Source organism: Mus caroli, unplaced genomic scaffold (assembly GCF_978045245.1).
Source record: "Mus caroli unplaced genomic scaffold, Mus_caroli_1 scaffold_5, whole genome shotgun sequence".
Lineage (NCBI taxonomy): Eukaryota > Metazoa > Chordata > Mammalia > Rodentia > Muridae > Mus > Mus caroli.
This window is the reverse complement of record NW_028227260.1, coordinates 141,941,185-141,960,004: the sequence shown is the minus strand read 5'-3', so window position 1 is coordinate 141,960,004 and position 18,820 is coordinate 141,941,185. Positions and strand designations below refer to the sequence as shown.

Sequence of the window (18,820 nt, the reverse complement as noted above, 5' to 3'; positions counted from 1 at the left end):
AAGGTCCTGTGATCTTATCTCTGCCTTCCCAGTGCTGGGATAACAGATGTGTACCTCCATGTCTGCGTTATTACATGACGGATGAGGAATCCTTACTTAGGTCTTTGTGCTTGTATGGCAAGAACTTTACTGACTGTGCCACCCCCTCAGCCCTTGTGGCTTTTAAATTCTATTTTGTTCCATTCATTTATAACTCCTGCCCAATGTTTATCTCCTAAGTATCAGATTTAGCATAATGAAATAAAGAATAACCAATTAAATCTAAATTACAGAAAAATAACAAAGAACATTTTACTGCAAGTGTATCACATACAGTACTTAGGATAATGGGTATACAAAAAACTTCATTCCTAACCTGAAATTCAAACTTAACTGCTCAGCTCACCTTTTATCTGGCAACCCTACTGCTGGCCCTCTCTGCTTTATGTAATAAAATACATAGACATAGAATATGCCTGACACAAATGCATGGCATACAAATGAGGAATTTTAGTTAGAAAATACATTTGTTTTGTTCATGTAAATTACCATTTTTAAGAAGTATAAGAAATAGTACCCAGTTGAGGAACCAAAAGAAACTAATATTATAGGTTCTTAACAAAGTATCTACTAACAACCACGTAAAGGCCAGTTCTTCAGGTCAGCAGTATGAAAACTAATGACTTCTTACCTAAGACTGATTGGTCTAGACCATACCAGAAACTATGTCATACTTCTAATCATATCTCTTTCTTTAACACCAATTAGTTTGGACAGGATAGGATAGTGGCTAGACTGATAATTAGGCTGTTAGATGAGTAGGGTGGTTAAGTTTCTGGGTTTACCTGACATTCCTGGCCTCCTGATATAAAATTGTTTGTGTGTGTATATGTGTGCGTATGTGTGTGTGTGTGTGTGTTTGTTTGTGTGTGTGTGTGTGTGTATGCCTCGACAAGAAATTCAAGCAAGCCTTAAACTGTGACAATGGCCTATTTGACTTATATCACACACACACACACACACACACACACACACACACACACACACACACACATCTTTGCCAATAAGAACTAGTAGATATTAAAATACACTGTTCTGAATAGAAGCTGACACAAGCTGAATACCTATTTTTATACAATCCTAATGGATACATGTTTTCATTTCTATCTTATCCCAACCTCCCTGTACTCCGTGAAAGAAAAAAAAATACATAGTAAAGATAACTAAAATGGTCTGTTTTGTGGAATTGTAATTTATCCTGTTGTACTGGTTACTGACCTGTAAGGTCCACATGGAATAATTGTATCTGGCTTCTCAGTAAACTGGGAAAATGTCAAAACCATATAGAGCAACAAGAACACAATCAGTGCACAACACCTAAACTTGACCCCACACCTCTTCCCCAGGACCCACAGGTGCATGAGAGGCAGGAGCAGGCAACTCAAGACACAAAGACTACCTGCTCCATTCTACCCGGGTCTAAATCATTAGTTCATTAAATCCACTTTCTTTTCTGTTATTGCTTAAGAAAGCCCGAAGAAAACATTTAAATAAATTTTCAAATAATTCACTGCCTAAGTAGACCTTCCTGAATGACAATCATATTAAATACTTCAAGAGACATGAGTGTCTGCAAACAGAACCTGATGACAGAGTGTTTATTCATGCTTGCTTTGGACAGGATTCGTTACAGCCCTCCAGGTTTCTCTACTCTGTTGACTAACTCAGTGTCTTACACAGTGTGATTACTGTGTGCTCTGTCTACAACCTCTGAGATGCAGTTTCATAAAAAAAAAATCACAATAAGTCAATCAGAAAATCTGATTTTTTTCAGAGACATTAAAATAGTCTCTTTCGCAGAGTTCTTTCCCTCAAATCTTTGTGAACAAGATTCCTTCCTTCTCACATAAAAATAACTTTAAAGTGAATCATTATGACTTGCCATGAGAATCTGTTTTGTGAGCTTTGAAATTAAGAAATTAAGAAAAATGTACCTGTCTAAAATCTTTGTAGAGGTTGGATTTGACAGTTCTTAGATAGTTTCATGAACTGAAAACATACAGACAAGGACGACTACACTTCAAGAATAGAAATAAGTTTTTATCTAAAACTAATAAGAATAGGGTGGGGAGATGGTTCAGATGGTAAAAGTCTTGTCACGCAGGCATGAGGATCCAAGTTTCAATCCCTAGCAACAACATTAAAAACAAAATAAAGAAAACTGGTCATGGTAGCACATGTCTAGATCCCAGAGCAGTATAGCAATGACAGAAAAATCTCTGGGGGTTGCTGGCCAGCTAACCTAGATGAATCAGGGAGATCCCAATTCAATGAGTGACTCTGGGTCAAAAAGTAAGATATCCAGATATGGTATCATACATCTGTTATCCAAGGACTCAGGAGGCAGAGGCAGGGGTATCTCCATGAGTTCAAGACCAGCCGTCTATACATCAACTTCCAGGCCACTCACAGATACATCATTAATAAACTGATTCAAATAAGATTAAACAACAACAACAACAGCAACAACAACAAGGAGAGCACTGAAAGAAGATACCTGATGTTGATCTGTGACCTCCATCCAAATCTAAACATGCCTACACACATGCTCAAGTAATGATAAAAATATAAACAATTCAATCAAATAATACAGATTTGGGGTATCTTGTGACTTCTAGCTCCCCATTTGGGTGATCTGGGTGTCATAGTAGGAAAGCTAATTGAAAGGTAAACAAAGTTTGGTTGGGGAACATGAGAGCAAAATATGTAAGGAAAAGCCTAGAAGAAAGAATATTTTAGGAACCACAGAGACAGCTCAGTGGTTAATAGCTCCATGTTGTTTCAGAGGACATAAATTCACTTCCCAGATCCCACATGGAAGCTCAAAAACTGCCTGAAATTCCAGTTCCATGGGATCCAACACATTCTTTAGGCCTACACAGGCATCAGACATGCATTTAGTACACAAATATCTATGCAGGCAAACACTCACATATATGATAAAAGTAGATCTTTAGAATATAGTTTTTTGTAAAGCAATACTGTCCACATGCTTAACTGAAAATACTAAAGTAACACATGGTCACAAAATGAAAAGTTGTAATTTTCTCCATAAGTTCAATACTTTAAACATTTCTAATATGTACTTGTTGATTTTGTTGTTGTTATTGTTGATTTTGTGTTTTTTGTCTTAGGGATTGTCTTGCTGCAATAAAAAAAAAAAAAAACATGACTAAAAAGAAAGTTGGGGAGGAAAGGGTTTATTCAGCTTACACGTCCAAGTTGCTGTTCATCACCAAAGGGAGTCAGGATAGGAACTCACAAGGGGAGGAAACTGAAGGCAGGATCTGATGCAAAGGTCACAAAGGGGTGCTGCTTTCTGGCTTGCTTCCTCTTTAATAACTCTAGTTTGTCTCAAGTTGATATACAAGACCAGCCAATATGTTTGTTTATTTGAGACAAGGTATCTCTACAGAGTACTGGTTACCCTGAAGCTGACTATGTATACCATGGTGGCCTGAAACTCACAGAGATCTTCCTGCATCTGTCTCCTAAGTGCTAGGATTAAAGGTGTGAGCCATTATGCCTGGCCTTACTGATTTTTAAAAACTTTCTTACATTTGGAAAAAAAATCCCTAAGAGTCTAAAACTTCTTGTCATCTTCATGAAATAATGTCACATTTTTAGACTTAATGTCCACTAAAACTTTTTATTTGTAATGTGAAGGTATATTTATATTTCTTAAAGGATTTAGCACATAATTGTTGATACTGGCCAGAGAAAAAGATAGCATAAGATCTGAGCTGCATCATAATAGAGCCACTTACACTCAGAAAAAGGAAATGGGCTGGTTCTGATTATAATCTGGTGCCAGATTCCCACTCCAGGTCTTGATTTTACTTTTCCCTACAAGGTTATAACTGCCTGGTAAGTATCGTTATCCAGATGTCTCAATACTGCTTTAAAGATGTCATGCCCCTCAATAAACTACAGCAACAAACCTCATCTTATTCTATCATCCATTCTTGGGCTTTATGAAGATAGGTATTCAACAAATCTTGGCAGTTCTACCTGGCTCTAAATTCATCATTCCACATACCAAATAGAATATAACTACACTATTAGGAAGCTATCAGAAGATCCTGAACACACCTCAATTTCCTCTTTAAATTCATCATGATAAATCATTATGGAGGTGTTAGACCTAATTAATTAAAAATTTATTCAACATGCACAGAAAGTATGAAACATAACAATAAGAAAGTAGGAAATACAGAATATATGTGTTAAATATAAAAAAGAAGGATGGAAGGACTAAAAGGTAACTAACTTTCAGGCAATATTAAATATATATGAGGCACCTGGGCTCTAAATATTCATGTACACTAAATATACAAGTCACTAAATATTCATAAGTCCTCAATATTCATGAGATCTTAATTCAGCCACTCATTCATTGGTGACATCCATTCTGGCCTCAACTGCACTCTGCCCAAGAAACACAAACAAAAACCTATTCAGCAGTGCTACTGGTGAGCTACAGCTGTGGCCAAGCATACTCATCCCCATACTGATCCATTTGAGTAAGTGTGTACCTTTGGCCCAAAGTTTCTTCTGCCTTGATTCTTCTTGTTTAACCTTCAATATTGGTCTCTAAACCACACTACTTGCTATCAAGGTTTATAGAGGTGTGTGTGTGTGTGTGTGCGCACTAATATCTACCTTAGGAATCAGGTACCATGTACTTTTCTTCCATTTAAACTTGGTCCAAAGTTTTTTTCTTCCTGCTCCTCACTGTATTTTTGAATTGTCTGACTGTTTAGTTAGTTGGCTTCATTTTGTAGTATGGGAAATGGAACTCAGCACCTTTAATGTGCTGGGGAAGGGCTTTAAAACTAAACTATATACCCAGCTAGTCCTTGCCAAGCATTTTAAATTATTTTATTGTATTATGTGATTCATTAATTTTAATTTGTCCCATGAGCCTTTTCTTTGGTGGTCTATGGGAGAGTCTATCTACATGCTTCTTGGAGGCTAACACTACTTTGAGGTACTTATATAAGTGCCAAATAAAGAACAGATAATGAGTGGAAAGGAAATTGCAGACAGAGTGTTCATAGTAGGCAGCTGTCCCATTCCTATAATCAAGCAACAAAAGTAGCATAGGTTTGAATAACAACAAAGAGAACAAAAAGACATAGACATATGTTTTGCTGAGAATCAAAAAAACAGGACAGTAGGTTAAATATGAGGAAATGGGGAAAGTAAAAAGTGGTACATATTGTAGTCAGACAGAGAAGTTTCAAAGTCTAAAATATTACAGGTACCAATACTTCAAAAGAGAACACACTTGTGCGCGCACACACACACACACACACAGTAAAACATCATGGCTCCTCGAAGAATAAGAAACAGCACTAAGACCAAACAAACACTCAACACTCCTATATTCCTACTGTGCTGTTAGTGCAAAGAGTATCTAAATAAGGCACTCACTTACCCATCAAAGATATTTGAGTCTCCCTATTTCAAACATCTTTTGTACTGCTCTCTAACACATGACAAATTGTCAGTCCTGCCATCATCAGGATTGATATCCCTTGACAGCATCTAGAATCCAGTCTCATTTCAGAGGAAGAACCACAGCACAAAACGAAATGTCATTTCCTTTTATCTCTAGGATCAGCTTCCCTGTGGCCACAAGGTAAACTCTCCTTTATAGCAGAAGTGGAACACTGATAAAGACTACAGGCATTTACAGTGAAAGAACAGGGCTCTGTTGAGATACTATGGCAGTTAATCTTGATGATTTCATTGGACTCAGAAACACCAGGAAACTAGAAATACATATCATGGTTACATCTGTGATGGTCTTGACCTAATAAACAGTATAACTTAGACTTTAACAAAGGAATTAATCCATTAATGGATTCAAAACACGAAGGGATCTCTTTGGAACAAGTAGAACTTTAGCCAGTAGGCTCCGAGTGGAGGGATTAGGCCATTAGCATATCATTGGTGGTTGTATCTTGCACTGGTTCCTGCTTCTGTTCTAGTCAGCTTGCTGATCATCACAATGTCAGCTACCCTACTAAGCTCCTTGCCCACCCACATAAACATACACATACAAGCACTGAGCGGAAAGAATGACCAAACAGGTAGTGCCTCCGTTAAGTTGTTTCCATAAGAAATTAGTCATAGCAATGCTAAAGCTAACTGTCAACAGTTAAACAACCATCAAGGTCATGATAATTTCCACAGTGTTAGCAGTAGGTGAGGAGAAACAGGATGACACATGTGGCAGCCGCAAAATCATGAAAGAAGAAACACTGTCACCCTGAAATTTACAGGGGGAGAACTTTCATTTTTTATTAATTTTTATTAGATACTTTCTTCATTTACATTTCAAGTGCTATCCCGGAAGTCCCCTAACCCCCACCCTGCTCTGCTCCCCATCCCACCCACTCCTGTTTCCTGGCACTGGCATTCCTCTGTACTCGGGCATATGATCTTCACAAGACCAAGGGCCTCTCCTCCCATTGATGACTGACTAGGCCATCCTCTGCTACATATGCAGCTAGAGACATAAGCTCTGGGGGGTACTAGTTAGTAGGCATTGTTGTTCCTCCTATAGGGTTGCAGAACCCTTGAGCCCCTTGAGTATTTTCTCTAGCTTCTCCATTGGGGGCCCTGTGCTCCATCCAATAGATGACTGTGGACATCCACTTCTGTATTTGCCAGGCACTGGCATAGCCTCACAAGAGACAGCTATATCAGGATCCTGTCAGCAAAATCTTGTTGGCATATGCAACACTGTCTGGGTTGGGTGGCTGTTTATAGGATATATCCCCGGGTGGGACAGGCTCTGGGTGGTCCTTCGTCCATCTCAGATCCAAACTTTCTGTCTCTGTAACTCCTTCCATGGTTATTTTGTTCCCCATTCTACTAAGAAAAATCAAAGTATCCACACTTTGGTCTTTCTTCCTTCTTGAGTTTCATGTGTTTTGCAAATTGTATCTTGGGTATTCTAAGTTTCTGAGCTAATATCCACTTATCAGTGAGTGCATATCATTTGAGTTCCTTTGTGATTGGGTTACCTCACTTGGGATGGTATCCTCCAGATCCGTCCATTTGCCTAAGCATTTCATAAATTCATTCCTTTTAATAGCTGAGTAGTACTCCATTGTGTAAATGTACCACATTTTCTGTATACATTCCTCTGTTGAGGGACATCTGGGTTCTTTCCAGCTTCTGGCTTTTATAAATAAGGCTACTATGAACATAGTGGAGCATATGTCCTTATTACCAGTTGGAACATCTTCTGGGTATATGCCCAGGAGAGGTCTTGATGGATCTTCCCGTAGTACTATGTCCAATTTTCTGAGGAACCACCAGACTGATTTCCAGAGTGGTTGTAGCAACTTGCAATCCCACCAGCAATGGAGGACTGTTCCTCTTTCTCCACATCCTCGCCTGCATCTGCTGTCACCTGAATTTTTGATCTTAGCCATTTTAACTGGTGTATGAGAAAATCTCAGGGTTGTTTTGATTTGCGTTTCCCTGATGATTAAGGATGTTGAACATCTTTTTCAGGTGTTTCTCAGCCATTCGGTATTCCTCAGTTGAGAATTCTGTTTATCTCTGTACCCCATTTTTAATGGGGTCATTTGATTTTCTGGAGTCTAGTTTTTTGAGTTCTTTTATATATTGGATATTAGTCCCCTATCTGATTTAGGATTGGTAAAGATTGTTTCCCAATCTGTTGGTGGCCTTTCTCTCTTATTGACAGTTTCTTTTGCCTTACAGAAGCTTTGCAATTTTATGAGGTCCCATTTGTTGATTCTCAATCTTACAGCACAAGCCCTTGCTGTTCTGTTCAGGAACTTTTCCCCTGTGCCCATATCTTCGAGGCTTTCCTCCACTTTCTCCTTTATAAGTTTCAGAGTCTCTGGTTTTATGTGGAGTTCCTTGATCCACTTAGACTTGAGCGATGTACAAGGAAATAAGAATGGATCAATTCACATTCTTCTACATGATTACCGCCAGTTGTGCCAGTATCATTTGTTGAAAATGCTGTAGCTTTTATCCACTGAATGCTTTTAGTACCTTTGTCAAAGATCAAGTGACCATAGGTGTGTGGATTCATTTCTGGGTCTTCAATTCTATTCCATTGATCTACCTGTCTGTTGCTGTACCAATACCATGCAGTTTTTTTTTTTTTTTTTATCACAATTGCTCTGTATGTAGAGCTTGGGGTCAGGAATGGTGATTCCACCAAGGTTCTTTTATTGTTGAGAACAGTTCTTGATATTCTAGTTTTCTGTTATTCCAGATGAATTTGCAAATTGCCTTTTCTAACTCAGTGAAGAATTGAGTTGGAATTTTGGTGGGGATTGCATTGAATCTGTATATTGCTTTTGGCAAGATAGCCATTTTTACTACATTAATCCTGCCAATCCATGAGCATGGGAGATCTTTCCATCTTCTGTGATCTTCTTCAATCTCTTTCTTCAGAGACTTGAAGTTCTTATCATACAGATCTTTCACTTCTTTAGTTAGAGTCACACCCAGGGATTTTATATTATTTGTGCCTATTATGAACGGTGTTGTTTCCCTAATTTTTTCTCAGCCTGTTTATCCTTTCTGTAGAGAAAGGACACTGATTTGTTTGAGTTAATTTTATATCCAGCTACTGCACTGAAGCTGTTTACCAGGTTTAGGAGTTCTCTGGTGGAATTTTTAGGGTCACTTATATATACTATCTGTGAGGAGCAGGTGTGGCAGCAGTCCCAAGAAGGCGCCAGGGACTGCAGCTAAGTCTTATGACTTGCACCTGACTTCCTCACCTGAATATAAGCCACAACCATCATGAGAGCTGTGCAGGTGTACCGGGATACTGGCGAATCCATTTTGGTGGAGATATGCCCCTGCTGCCCTGATTAGCTGAAGCTGCGTGCCTGGTGAGGTGACATAGCCTGCTGTGAGTGGATGGGAACTGAGTATATAAGAGTGAGAGGCCCAGGGTTCAGGGGAGATATAAACAAGAAGAAAGATGAAGAGTGAATAAACTGCTGTTAGAAGGACTGGTGGTCGTGTCGTTCTTGCTGGTTGAGAGCGGACGCGACAACTATCATATGGATTTAGTGCAGAAATCTATCAGACCTTAAAAGAAAATCTACTTCCCATTCTCCTCAAACTATTCCACAAAATAGAAATAGAAGGTACTCTACCCAATTCTTTCTATGAAGCCACAATTACTCTGATACCTAAACCACTAAAGATCCAACAAAAGAAAGAAAACTTCAGACCAATTTTCCTTATGAATATCGATGCAAAAATAATAAAATTCTCACTAACCGAATGCAAGAACACACCAAAATGATCATCATGATCAAGTAGGCTTCATCCCAGGCATGCAGGGATGATTTAATATACGGAAATCCATCAACATAATCCACTATGTAAAAAAACTCAAAGACAAAAACCACATGATCATCTCATTAGATGCTGAGAAAGCATTTGACAAAATCCAACACCCATTCATGATAAAAGTCTTGGAAAGATTAGGAATTCAAGGCCCATATCTGATCATAATAAAAGTAATATACAGCAAAACAGTAGCCAACATCAAACTAAATGGAGAGAAACTTGAAGCAAACCCACTAAAATCAGGGACTAGACAAGGCTGCCCACTTCCTCCCTACCTATTCAATATAGTACTCGAAGTCCTAGCCAGAGCAATTAGACAACAAAAGTAGATCAAGTGGATACAAATCAAGGAAAGGAAGAAATCAAAATATCACTATTTGCAGATGATATGATAGTATATATAAGTGAGAAGAGCTTTCTTTTCTCCCAAGAAAGAAGCAATAGCGTCCTGGATGATGGTACTGGAGTGATATAGCGACACTAAAGAAACCAAAAGCTTTAAATAATGATCATAGACACAGGAAAGGTTACTATACTAGATACAGTAATATAGCATATTACTGGGGGGAGGGCAGAAAATGGCCTATGTTGAGTTATAAGTGGCAGAAATATATGTCACTATTGTGAACTACAGGCTAACCTCATGTTTACATTCATTGCTGCCTATAACTGAGATGCCTAAGTATTAGCATGGGATCTTTCACAAAGCTAAAGACAGACAATATATAAAGGCAGGAGTTGGAAGCAAAAAATATCATGTTGCAGTTTTAAATAGATACCTTGAGGCAGTCCACTATTTATCACTTCTGGTTCATTTACTTGAATGGTGTCATCTTCAAGGTAGAAATAGATTTTGTAGAATCTTATTCTAAAGATTTCTTGCCTTTTATCAGGTACTTCATCTTCCAAATAGGCATCAAAAGATAACACCTGTTGGAACCATAATTATAAACTGTGAAAAAATCAGCAAACTTAAAATTAATAAAACTATGTCCTATACAACCTTTGTTAAAGAAGAAATTTGGTTTTCTCCAAGACATTCTATATATCCGCTAAAGAAAACAAATATACAATCTCAGTAATAGTAAGTGAAAATTATTTGACTTTCACCACAGTCTGGTTACAACATCAACAACAAAATTATATTAAAATAATAATTCCTTCTTTCAGTTCTTCAAAAAAGTAAACTTTGTGCATCTTTGGAATCTCAAAATAGGATTCAAAGTGTGTGTTAGAAGCACAAAATACTTTTTCATGATGAACAAAACTTTATTTTTCTCATTAAAAACAGCACAAAGCTACCTTACCTATAGAATAAAATTATTCTGAGACTTAGTCTTACTGATTGCTTGCCTTGACTTAGCTCAAAAAGACCAATCTGAAAGCCTTCTAAGAGCATGGATACTCCACCTGCTATTTCTCCAGGAAGCTAAATAATCTAGCGCTGACATGTGAATGGGGAATGAAATTGATTCTAAAGTGGTTATGGTAAAAATCAGAGACAGTTAAAACACTGAATAAAAATGAGGATATGACCGCTCCAAGGTATGGTTCAGGAGAAAGTTTTTACTGTATATAAGTGAGCAAGTACAGCCAGAGGCATCCAGAGAATGCAGAGCAGGAAAAGAAAGTAGTACACTAAGCATGGCGACTAAATCAAGCCATAGGACAAAAGAGAGAGAGGAGGAAAGCTAGAGAGGAATAGAAGATAGAGAAGTAGCCAAAGGAAGCTAAGCTCATTGCCTGGAGAGGTTAAGGCTCTTCTCACCCTTAACCTCTCTAGGCCCTGAGTTTAGCTTCTCTTTCCCCAGCTTCTGATTCTAATGTACCCTGCCATTTTAGATCTGTAATTGCAGTACTCATGACCAAATAGAAAACTGAGACAGGAAAATCAGCCAAAGATGCAGGTATGTAATACAGTGACAAAAACAAGAGTCCTTGCCTCAAAAACAAAGTGGAAGCAGATATCACACTCCCAAAAGTTGTCCTCTGATCTCTAAATATGTGCCCACATCAAACAAGTACAAAAGCAAGCGATTTCATCAAGGTAAATGAACTCCATCTATCAAAGAATTCAGAAGAGGGAATTTGAAATCTGTTACAAATAAAAATGTATAGAAACATAAATATGAGTCTAGCCTAGTAACTAATGTCTATAATTATAGCACTTGGGAGACTAAGGCAAAAGGATTGCTGCCAGTTCATAGCAACAAAGAGTTCCATGCTGAAACTATATACTGAAACTATAAAGTAAAAGTCTGTCTCTAAAAAGAACAAAAAATAGTGGAGATAATGATACAAGGTTTTATAATTTCCGAGTTAAACCTAGAGGACACAAATGCTTGAAATTTTCTTTTTTTAAAGTGTGTGTGTGTGTGTGTGTGTGTGTGTACATGTGTGTACATGTACACATCATAGGGGTCAAAATATGACTTGGAAAACTAGTTCTCTCCTTACTTGATGCTGGTCCTACGGATTAAACTCAGCTCTGCAGCCTTGGCAGCAAACACCTCTACCCACTGAGGAATTTTCCAGCCCTCCTTCTTAAAAAGAAATGCTATTTTCTTAAAAACAGAGTGTGAATGGCATATGTAATCTTTATTTCCTCACACACTTCAAAAGCACTGACATGAAATAGTATTGCATGCAGAAGTCTGTCCACCATCCATAAAAAGATAGGACTTACAATTATAAGGCTAAAGCAACAGCCTAATCTCTCAGAACAAATTACATATTTTTAAATGAGGGCTTAGAGTAATCGATGCATATGTTTTAGGGATTATTTACTCAGAACTAACATCTAAATGTAAGACAGGTCTAATGTCTGGGACCTGCATTCCCAGTGCTAAGGGGGACAGGACTTGGGGTACAGAACGTTGGGAATCCGAACAACACAGTGAGACCCTGTCTCAAGAAAAGAAACTTCAAGTGTCAAAATCTTACATATCAATTTCTAGAGAAGCTGTTAGGAAAGATAAAATACCAATAATGTCCAAGAAGGCTTGACACTTTGAAAAAGGGAGATCAGTGTCACAGGTCTGCTGAAATTTAAAATGTTTAGGAAGCTGGGCATGATGGCACACACTTGTAGTCCCAGCCACTCAAGAGTCTAAGGCTCCCTACTTAAACACAGATTTTCCAAGCCAACCTAGACAACATGGTAAGATCCTGCCCACAAGAAAAGGCTGGGGTGGGGCAATAAGATAAAGAGGAAAAGAGAAGATGAGTGGGTTAGAGATGAGATAAGATAGAGAATATAACACAACTGAGTATATACAAAGACCTGGGTTTAATTCTAGAACCACAAAAAATTTTAATAAAAATATTTAGGCTCAATTTTATAAAAAAGGAACTCTGAGGTAAGTTATGAAATACTAAAGAAGGTATGAATAACAGTATAAAGAAAATCAGTAGAGTGCAAAAAATCAAATACCACAGATAGATGAAATTCAAAGAAAAATAAAAATCACAAAAAAATCAATCTAAAAATGCTTTAAATAAGTAAAAATTCAAAAGAGCTCACCAAGAGAGACTATATGTAAAATCAGAAATGAGACACTATGTGATCTAAAACTTGTAAGATTCATACTGGGGAGAAGCCTTATAAATGTGAGGAATGTGGTAAAATCTTCAGCCACAGCACCCACCTCACACAGCATCAGCGAGTACACACAGGCGAGCGGCCCTACGAGTGTGATATGTGCGGCAAAGTCTTCAGCCAGAGCACCCACCCGACACAGCACCAACACATCCACACTGAGGAGAAGCCCTACAGGTGTGATATGTGTGGGAAAGCCTTCAGTGACTGTTCAGCTCTGGTCCGGCACCTGCAAGTCCACTCTGGAGAGAAGCCTTATCAATGTAAGGACTGCCGGAAGGCCTTCGCACAAAGCTCCTCCCTCACTGAGCACCAGCGCACTCACACGGGTGAAAAGCCTTATAAATGCAGTGACTGTGGGAAAGCTTTTAGCCGCAGCTCAGCTCTCATGGTGCACCTAAAGATCCATATCACCGTGACTCGAAGCACCCCTTAGAGTACAGCACAGCCTCCCTGAGAGGATTGACATCTAAGAAATCTGATAATTGTGCTACCCAGTGTCTTAGGGCAGAGTGGGGTTATCTGGGAACACCTCTACATTTGAGGTCCCAGAGGAAATCCCTAATGAACACAGATTCAGACCAATTGGTGGTGAAGCTTCTAGAAGCTTTCTACTGCCCTCTGTATCCCACTCAGGCTGGTCCCAGAGAGAAGATACTAAACTAATGATCTGCATTGTTTCTTGGAACCAGAGCAAGTAAAGCCAGGTGTCTTTCCAGGCTCAGATAGCCCAAGATCCTCAAGGCACGAAGATCCAAGCTTCAGGTCCTCACATGGCTACTGTTCTTCCCAGTTCCTTTGCTGGTCAGCCTAGAATGGCCCACTCTGTGCCTTCGTACCTGCTTCCCCACAATATTACTTTATGCCTAACTCCAAGTCAGACTTTGGAGGTTGCCTCTCCATGCCATCCCTCTCATGTTCTCCCTGCTTTAATCCACAGTGTCTGTTTTCTCCTCCCGAGTCTTCCTTCCACATCTCACAGGCTCCAGCCCTATGGATTCACCTCAGGCTCATCTCTAATATAGCCCCTCCTGCAGTATCACCTCCTGTGAGCTCACCTTGGGCCTCCCACTGGATTTTTATCAGGGCTCTCTTTTCTCACCTCTTCCTGCCTTAATTCCATCTCCACCCACTTGCTTCCTGGCACATCTCTTTCTGCTACCCAGATCACAGTGAATCATTCCATGGCACAATATGTTGTCCGTGAGTCACCTCCTCAACAAACAAGCATGACAGGATACATGTCACTTTGGCCCAAGCAATTACTCTAGGTATCCTCAAATGTGTATAAGAATGTTGTCATTTCAAAGTGTGGACACTGTGCCCCTTCTTAGAATTGGGAACAAAACACCCATGGAAGGAGTTACAGAGACAAAGTTTGGAGCTGTGAAGAAAGGATGAACCATCTAGAGACTGCCATATCCAGGGATCCATCCCATAATCAGCTTCCAAACGCTGACACCATTGCATACACTAGCAAGATTTTGCTGAAAGGACCCAGATATAGCTGTCTCTTGTGAGACTATGCCGGGGCCTAGCAAACACAGAAGTGGATACTCACAGTCAGCTAGTGGATGGATCACAGGGCTCCCAATGGAGGAGCTAAAGAAAGTACCCAAGGAGCTAAAGGGATCTGCAACCTTATAGGTGGAACAACATTATGAACTAACCAGTACCCTGGAGCTCTTGACTCTAGCTGCATATGTATCAAAAGATGGCCTAGTTGGCCATCACTGGAAAGAGAGGCCCATTGGACATGCAAACTTTATATGCCCCAGTACAGGGGAATGCCAGGGCCAAAAAAGTGGGAATGGGTGGGTAGGGAAGTGGATGGGGAGGCTATGGGGGACTTTTGGGATAGCATTGGAAATGTAAATGAGGAAAATACGTAATAAAAATATTAAAAATAAAAAAAGAGATATACAAAGGCAAAAAAAAAAAAGAATGTTGTCATTTGTCTTTGAGCACAGTGTGTGAAAATGATTTCAAAGAACTGGTCTGCCTGTTGGGCAAAATAAAAGAAAGAAAGAAAGAAAGAAAGAAAGAAAGAAAGAAAGAAAGAAAGAAAGAAAAAAAGAAAGAAAGAAAGAAAGAAAGAAAAAAAGAAAGAAAGAAAGAAAGAAAGAGAAAGGAAGGAATGAAGAAAGAAAGAAAGAAAAAGAAAGAAAGAAAGAAAGAAAGAAAGAAAGAAAGAAAGACAGACAGACAGACAGACAGACAGACAGAAAGAAAGAAAGAAAGAAAGAAAGAAAGGAAGAAAGAGAAAGAAGTTTTAGGTAATATAAATAGAGATGATATAAAAATACTGGGAAGAAATACAACATCACTATGGGCAGACAGGTAAAAGCTAAATAGGTAAAAGTATAAAATTTAATTATAAACACGACCTAATAAAAATATTATAGTTAGAAAATATAACAGGAAGACATATGCTCTCAATACAAAAGAAAAATCCTACACAGGACCAGTGAGATTGATCAGGACATAGAGATTATGAAGCCTGATGGTTGAAATTCAATACCTGGAACCTACATGCTGGAAAGAGAATATACATTTCTGCAAATTGTCCTCTGTTCATGTACACAATGGCACATGAACATATGCACACCTGTTTGCATACACACTTGTTCATATTAGATAAATTAATAAATGTAATAAAATTTAAAATTATATAACAAAGCAGTTTTAATTAAAACTTTGATCCATATAAAACTCAAAACATTTGCTATAAGATACAGAACTTGACTACAAATGAATTATATTTCTGGATATGTAGACTACAATATTTCATTTGGCGATTATTTCATTGGAATTATGAACTGTCATGATAATTCTTAGTAAATCTGATTAAAAATAAGCCAGGTAATATTAATGACAACAGCAAAAAATTAAAGAGCAATAGAGACCTGGCTCACCCAGATTTTATACTCAAATGGCTCAATTACTAAAACAGAACAAAACCAGATTATTGAGACACATACTATTTGATGATAAAGAATAGATTCTAGAGCCAGGCGTCGTGGTGCACGCCTTTAATCCCAGCACTTGGGATGCAGAGGCAGAAGCAGGCGGATTTCTGAGTTTGGGGCCAGCCTGGTCTACAAAGTGAGTTCCAAGACAGCCAGGGCTACAAACCCTGTCTCAAAAACAAAAAAACCAAAAAAAAAAAAACCAAAAAAAAAAAAACCAAAAAAGAATAGATTCTATTGAGTACACAAATTTAATACATAATAAAATAATCACAAATGACAATTACTAACTTAAACAAGCTGGCTGTATATCTCCACCTAATTAAGTATCAGCTTTATCCCAACAAATCAACCTCTTTCAGGACACACACACACACAAATAAGGAGGTGAAGGTGACAGCACATAGGAAGAAGGACAGAATGATGGGACACTGTAGGGAATTCTAGGATTTAAAGAAAATAAAATGGAAAATATGAAAAGAAACAAACTTGGCATTTTATAATAATTTTTACATTTAAAAGACTATATAAAAGAAATTAGAAAAACAAATGAAATGTTTACTTTAAGAAATTACCAGATACATCCAATTAAAATTGCCAGAGGCCTCAAGTTTGGTACTGTATGTGTCTTCTGTTAAAAGGATATAATTAATCATGGAGGGTTTGGATTTATCCTGAAACATACTGTTTTTCTGTTCCAGGCTGGCCATGAACTTCTGATCACCTGGTATTGCAGTATTAGAAAAGAACAACCATGCCTCAGTTCATATCACCTTTTAAAATATTGCAGTTCTTCTGAGACAATGTGGAGCAATTTGAAAAAATCCTATGCCTATCCTTCTTGAGAGGTAACTCAAGAAGTATGGGCACATAGCCCAAAGGGAGGGAAAAATCAAACTAGAAATCTTAAATGTTGCAAAGATATTTTACTGCATTTTTTTAATTATAAGGGGAAAAGAGTAGAATGGGGAGGTCTAAAAGGTTTGAAACGAAATAGTTTGGTAAATTAAGTGTATGTAGTTCCTGGAATATATAAACTCACTAATACAGTTTTAAGAACCATATAGTAGTAATAAAATTACTTGAGACATGCAGAAATGTTAAGTTAAAAATTACAAAGAATGGTTATATTTCATAATTGTTTTAAGAAGTATGTAAGTGTGCTAAAGGATAAGCTCACAACCAAAAATATAGGAAGTATGTAAGTTTAAGTTATGCTTTTTAAAAACTACACCTATGCTATTTGAAAAGAGGGAGAATGTTGGAAGGGGACTAAATACTTGATAGATTCTCAGCTTTATGTTAACAAATCAACCTCTTTCATTTTCCTCCTACAAAAATGGGGTAGATTGACCATGGTATACTCGGAAAGATACCCCAGGGGTCACAGAAATAGGAAGCCAGGACACCAAAGGGCATTCCAGTATTTCATAAATATAAGAAATATAGGTGAGGATGGAGGTGTTATGACTTGAGGAGGACAGGAACACCAACAAAAACAACACGGACCCTTGCAGTCTCTCAGAGAGTGAACCACCAACCAGAGTGAGTACCCACTGGCTGGACCTTGACTCCTGCATATATGTAGCAGACATGCAACTTGGTATTCCTGCGGGTCCTCCAACAACTAGAGTGGAAGCTGTCCTTGAATCTGTTTCCTGCCTGTGCATCTCTTCCCCTAACTGAACCACAGTGACTGGCCTCAGTGGGAGAGGATGTGCCTGGTCCTGCAGAAACTTGTGGAGGGGGGCGGGGGTGATACCCTAGGGGTTTCCCCCTTCTCAGAGAAAGGAGGGAAGAATGGGGGGGGTCTGAGTGAAGGGGTACTGGGAGAGGGAGCTGATACTCTGATGTAAAGTGAATAAATACATTTGTAAAAAGAGTTGGGGAAAGGAGAAAGGGGGTCTAAGGGGTGGAAAAGGAGAAAGGAGGTGGGAAAGGGGGCACATAGGCTTAAGGGGTAAGGGAGAAATGCTAGTACATAGGTTTAAATTATGTTTTCAAAGACACAACTGTATTATTCATAATAGGGGCAAGGGCAACAAGCCACGAGTAGAGAGCGAACAAAGTGAAGACATAACACAAATACATACAAAATGGTGGCAACTCACCACCGGAGGTCTAGCGAGGACCACATAACTAGCCACAAGAAAGAAGCGGAACGGAAGAAACAAAAAGGCTTGTGGAGAAAAGAGGTGGGGTTGAGGAGGGGCTCCACGTTTCTGGCCTATCCACTGTGAATAAGAGGAACAATAGAGGCTGAACTATTTCCCTCCTAGCCAGTAGAGGTAAAGTCAGGAGGAGGGGCCCTGAACCCCAAGCCAAAGGTTACATTGTTTGATGAACAGGAAGTACGTCATCAAACAGGAAACAGGGGCTAAAAGTCGAAAATCCTCGTCATTCTGAGAAGCTCGTCCTGGCGTTCGGTCGCTGTGTGAAGCTTCTCCAGAATCCTGATCTCTAGTTTTTCCGAAGCACTTTGAAAGTACGGCGGAAGGTCCTGAACAACGTTGAAACGAGAAGAAAGGTTCCTGAGGCATCGCAGAAGGAGCCGTGTGAGTTCCAGCACCATTTGAGTGGTGCCCACTTATAAACCCCTCACGTAGCAAATAGTTTTGCCCCGGGGACTTGGTTAAGTGACTTGGTGAGGGCTAAAGGCCCTAGGGGCTTCAAGGGCCAAAAAGGCCAGCAAGACTTTGCGAACTCTGAAATTTCCCCTGTGGCGCATTCTACAGCTCAATTTCTCCCCTTAATTTCAGGCGTGAGGGTAGAGCTAATTTCAGGCGTGAGGGTAGAGCTGCCTCCGTAGCTGCTACAGTGGGCAGTTTTCTGCAGTTTTGGGGAC

General features: G+C 39.0%; 1 protein-coding gene across 1 annotated transcript in view; it reads right to left on the bottom strand.

Moving 5' to 3' along the window:
* Window positions 1–18,820, bottom strand: part of Efhc2 (EF-hand domain containing 2) — a 189,749-nt gene that overhangs the window by 104,649 nt on the left and 66,280 nt on the right. The window contains exon 3 of the mRNA XM_085837785.1: window positions 10,188–10,338. Coding sequence (XP_085693911.1) covers window positions 10,188–10,338 — 151 coding nt within the window. The remainder of the gene's footprint in view (window positions 1–10,187; window positions 10,339–18,820) is intronic.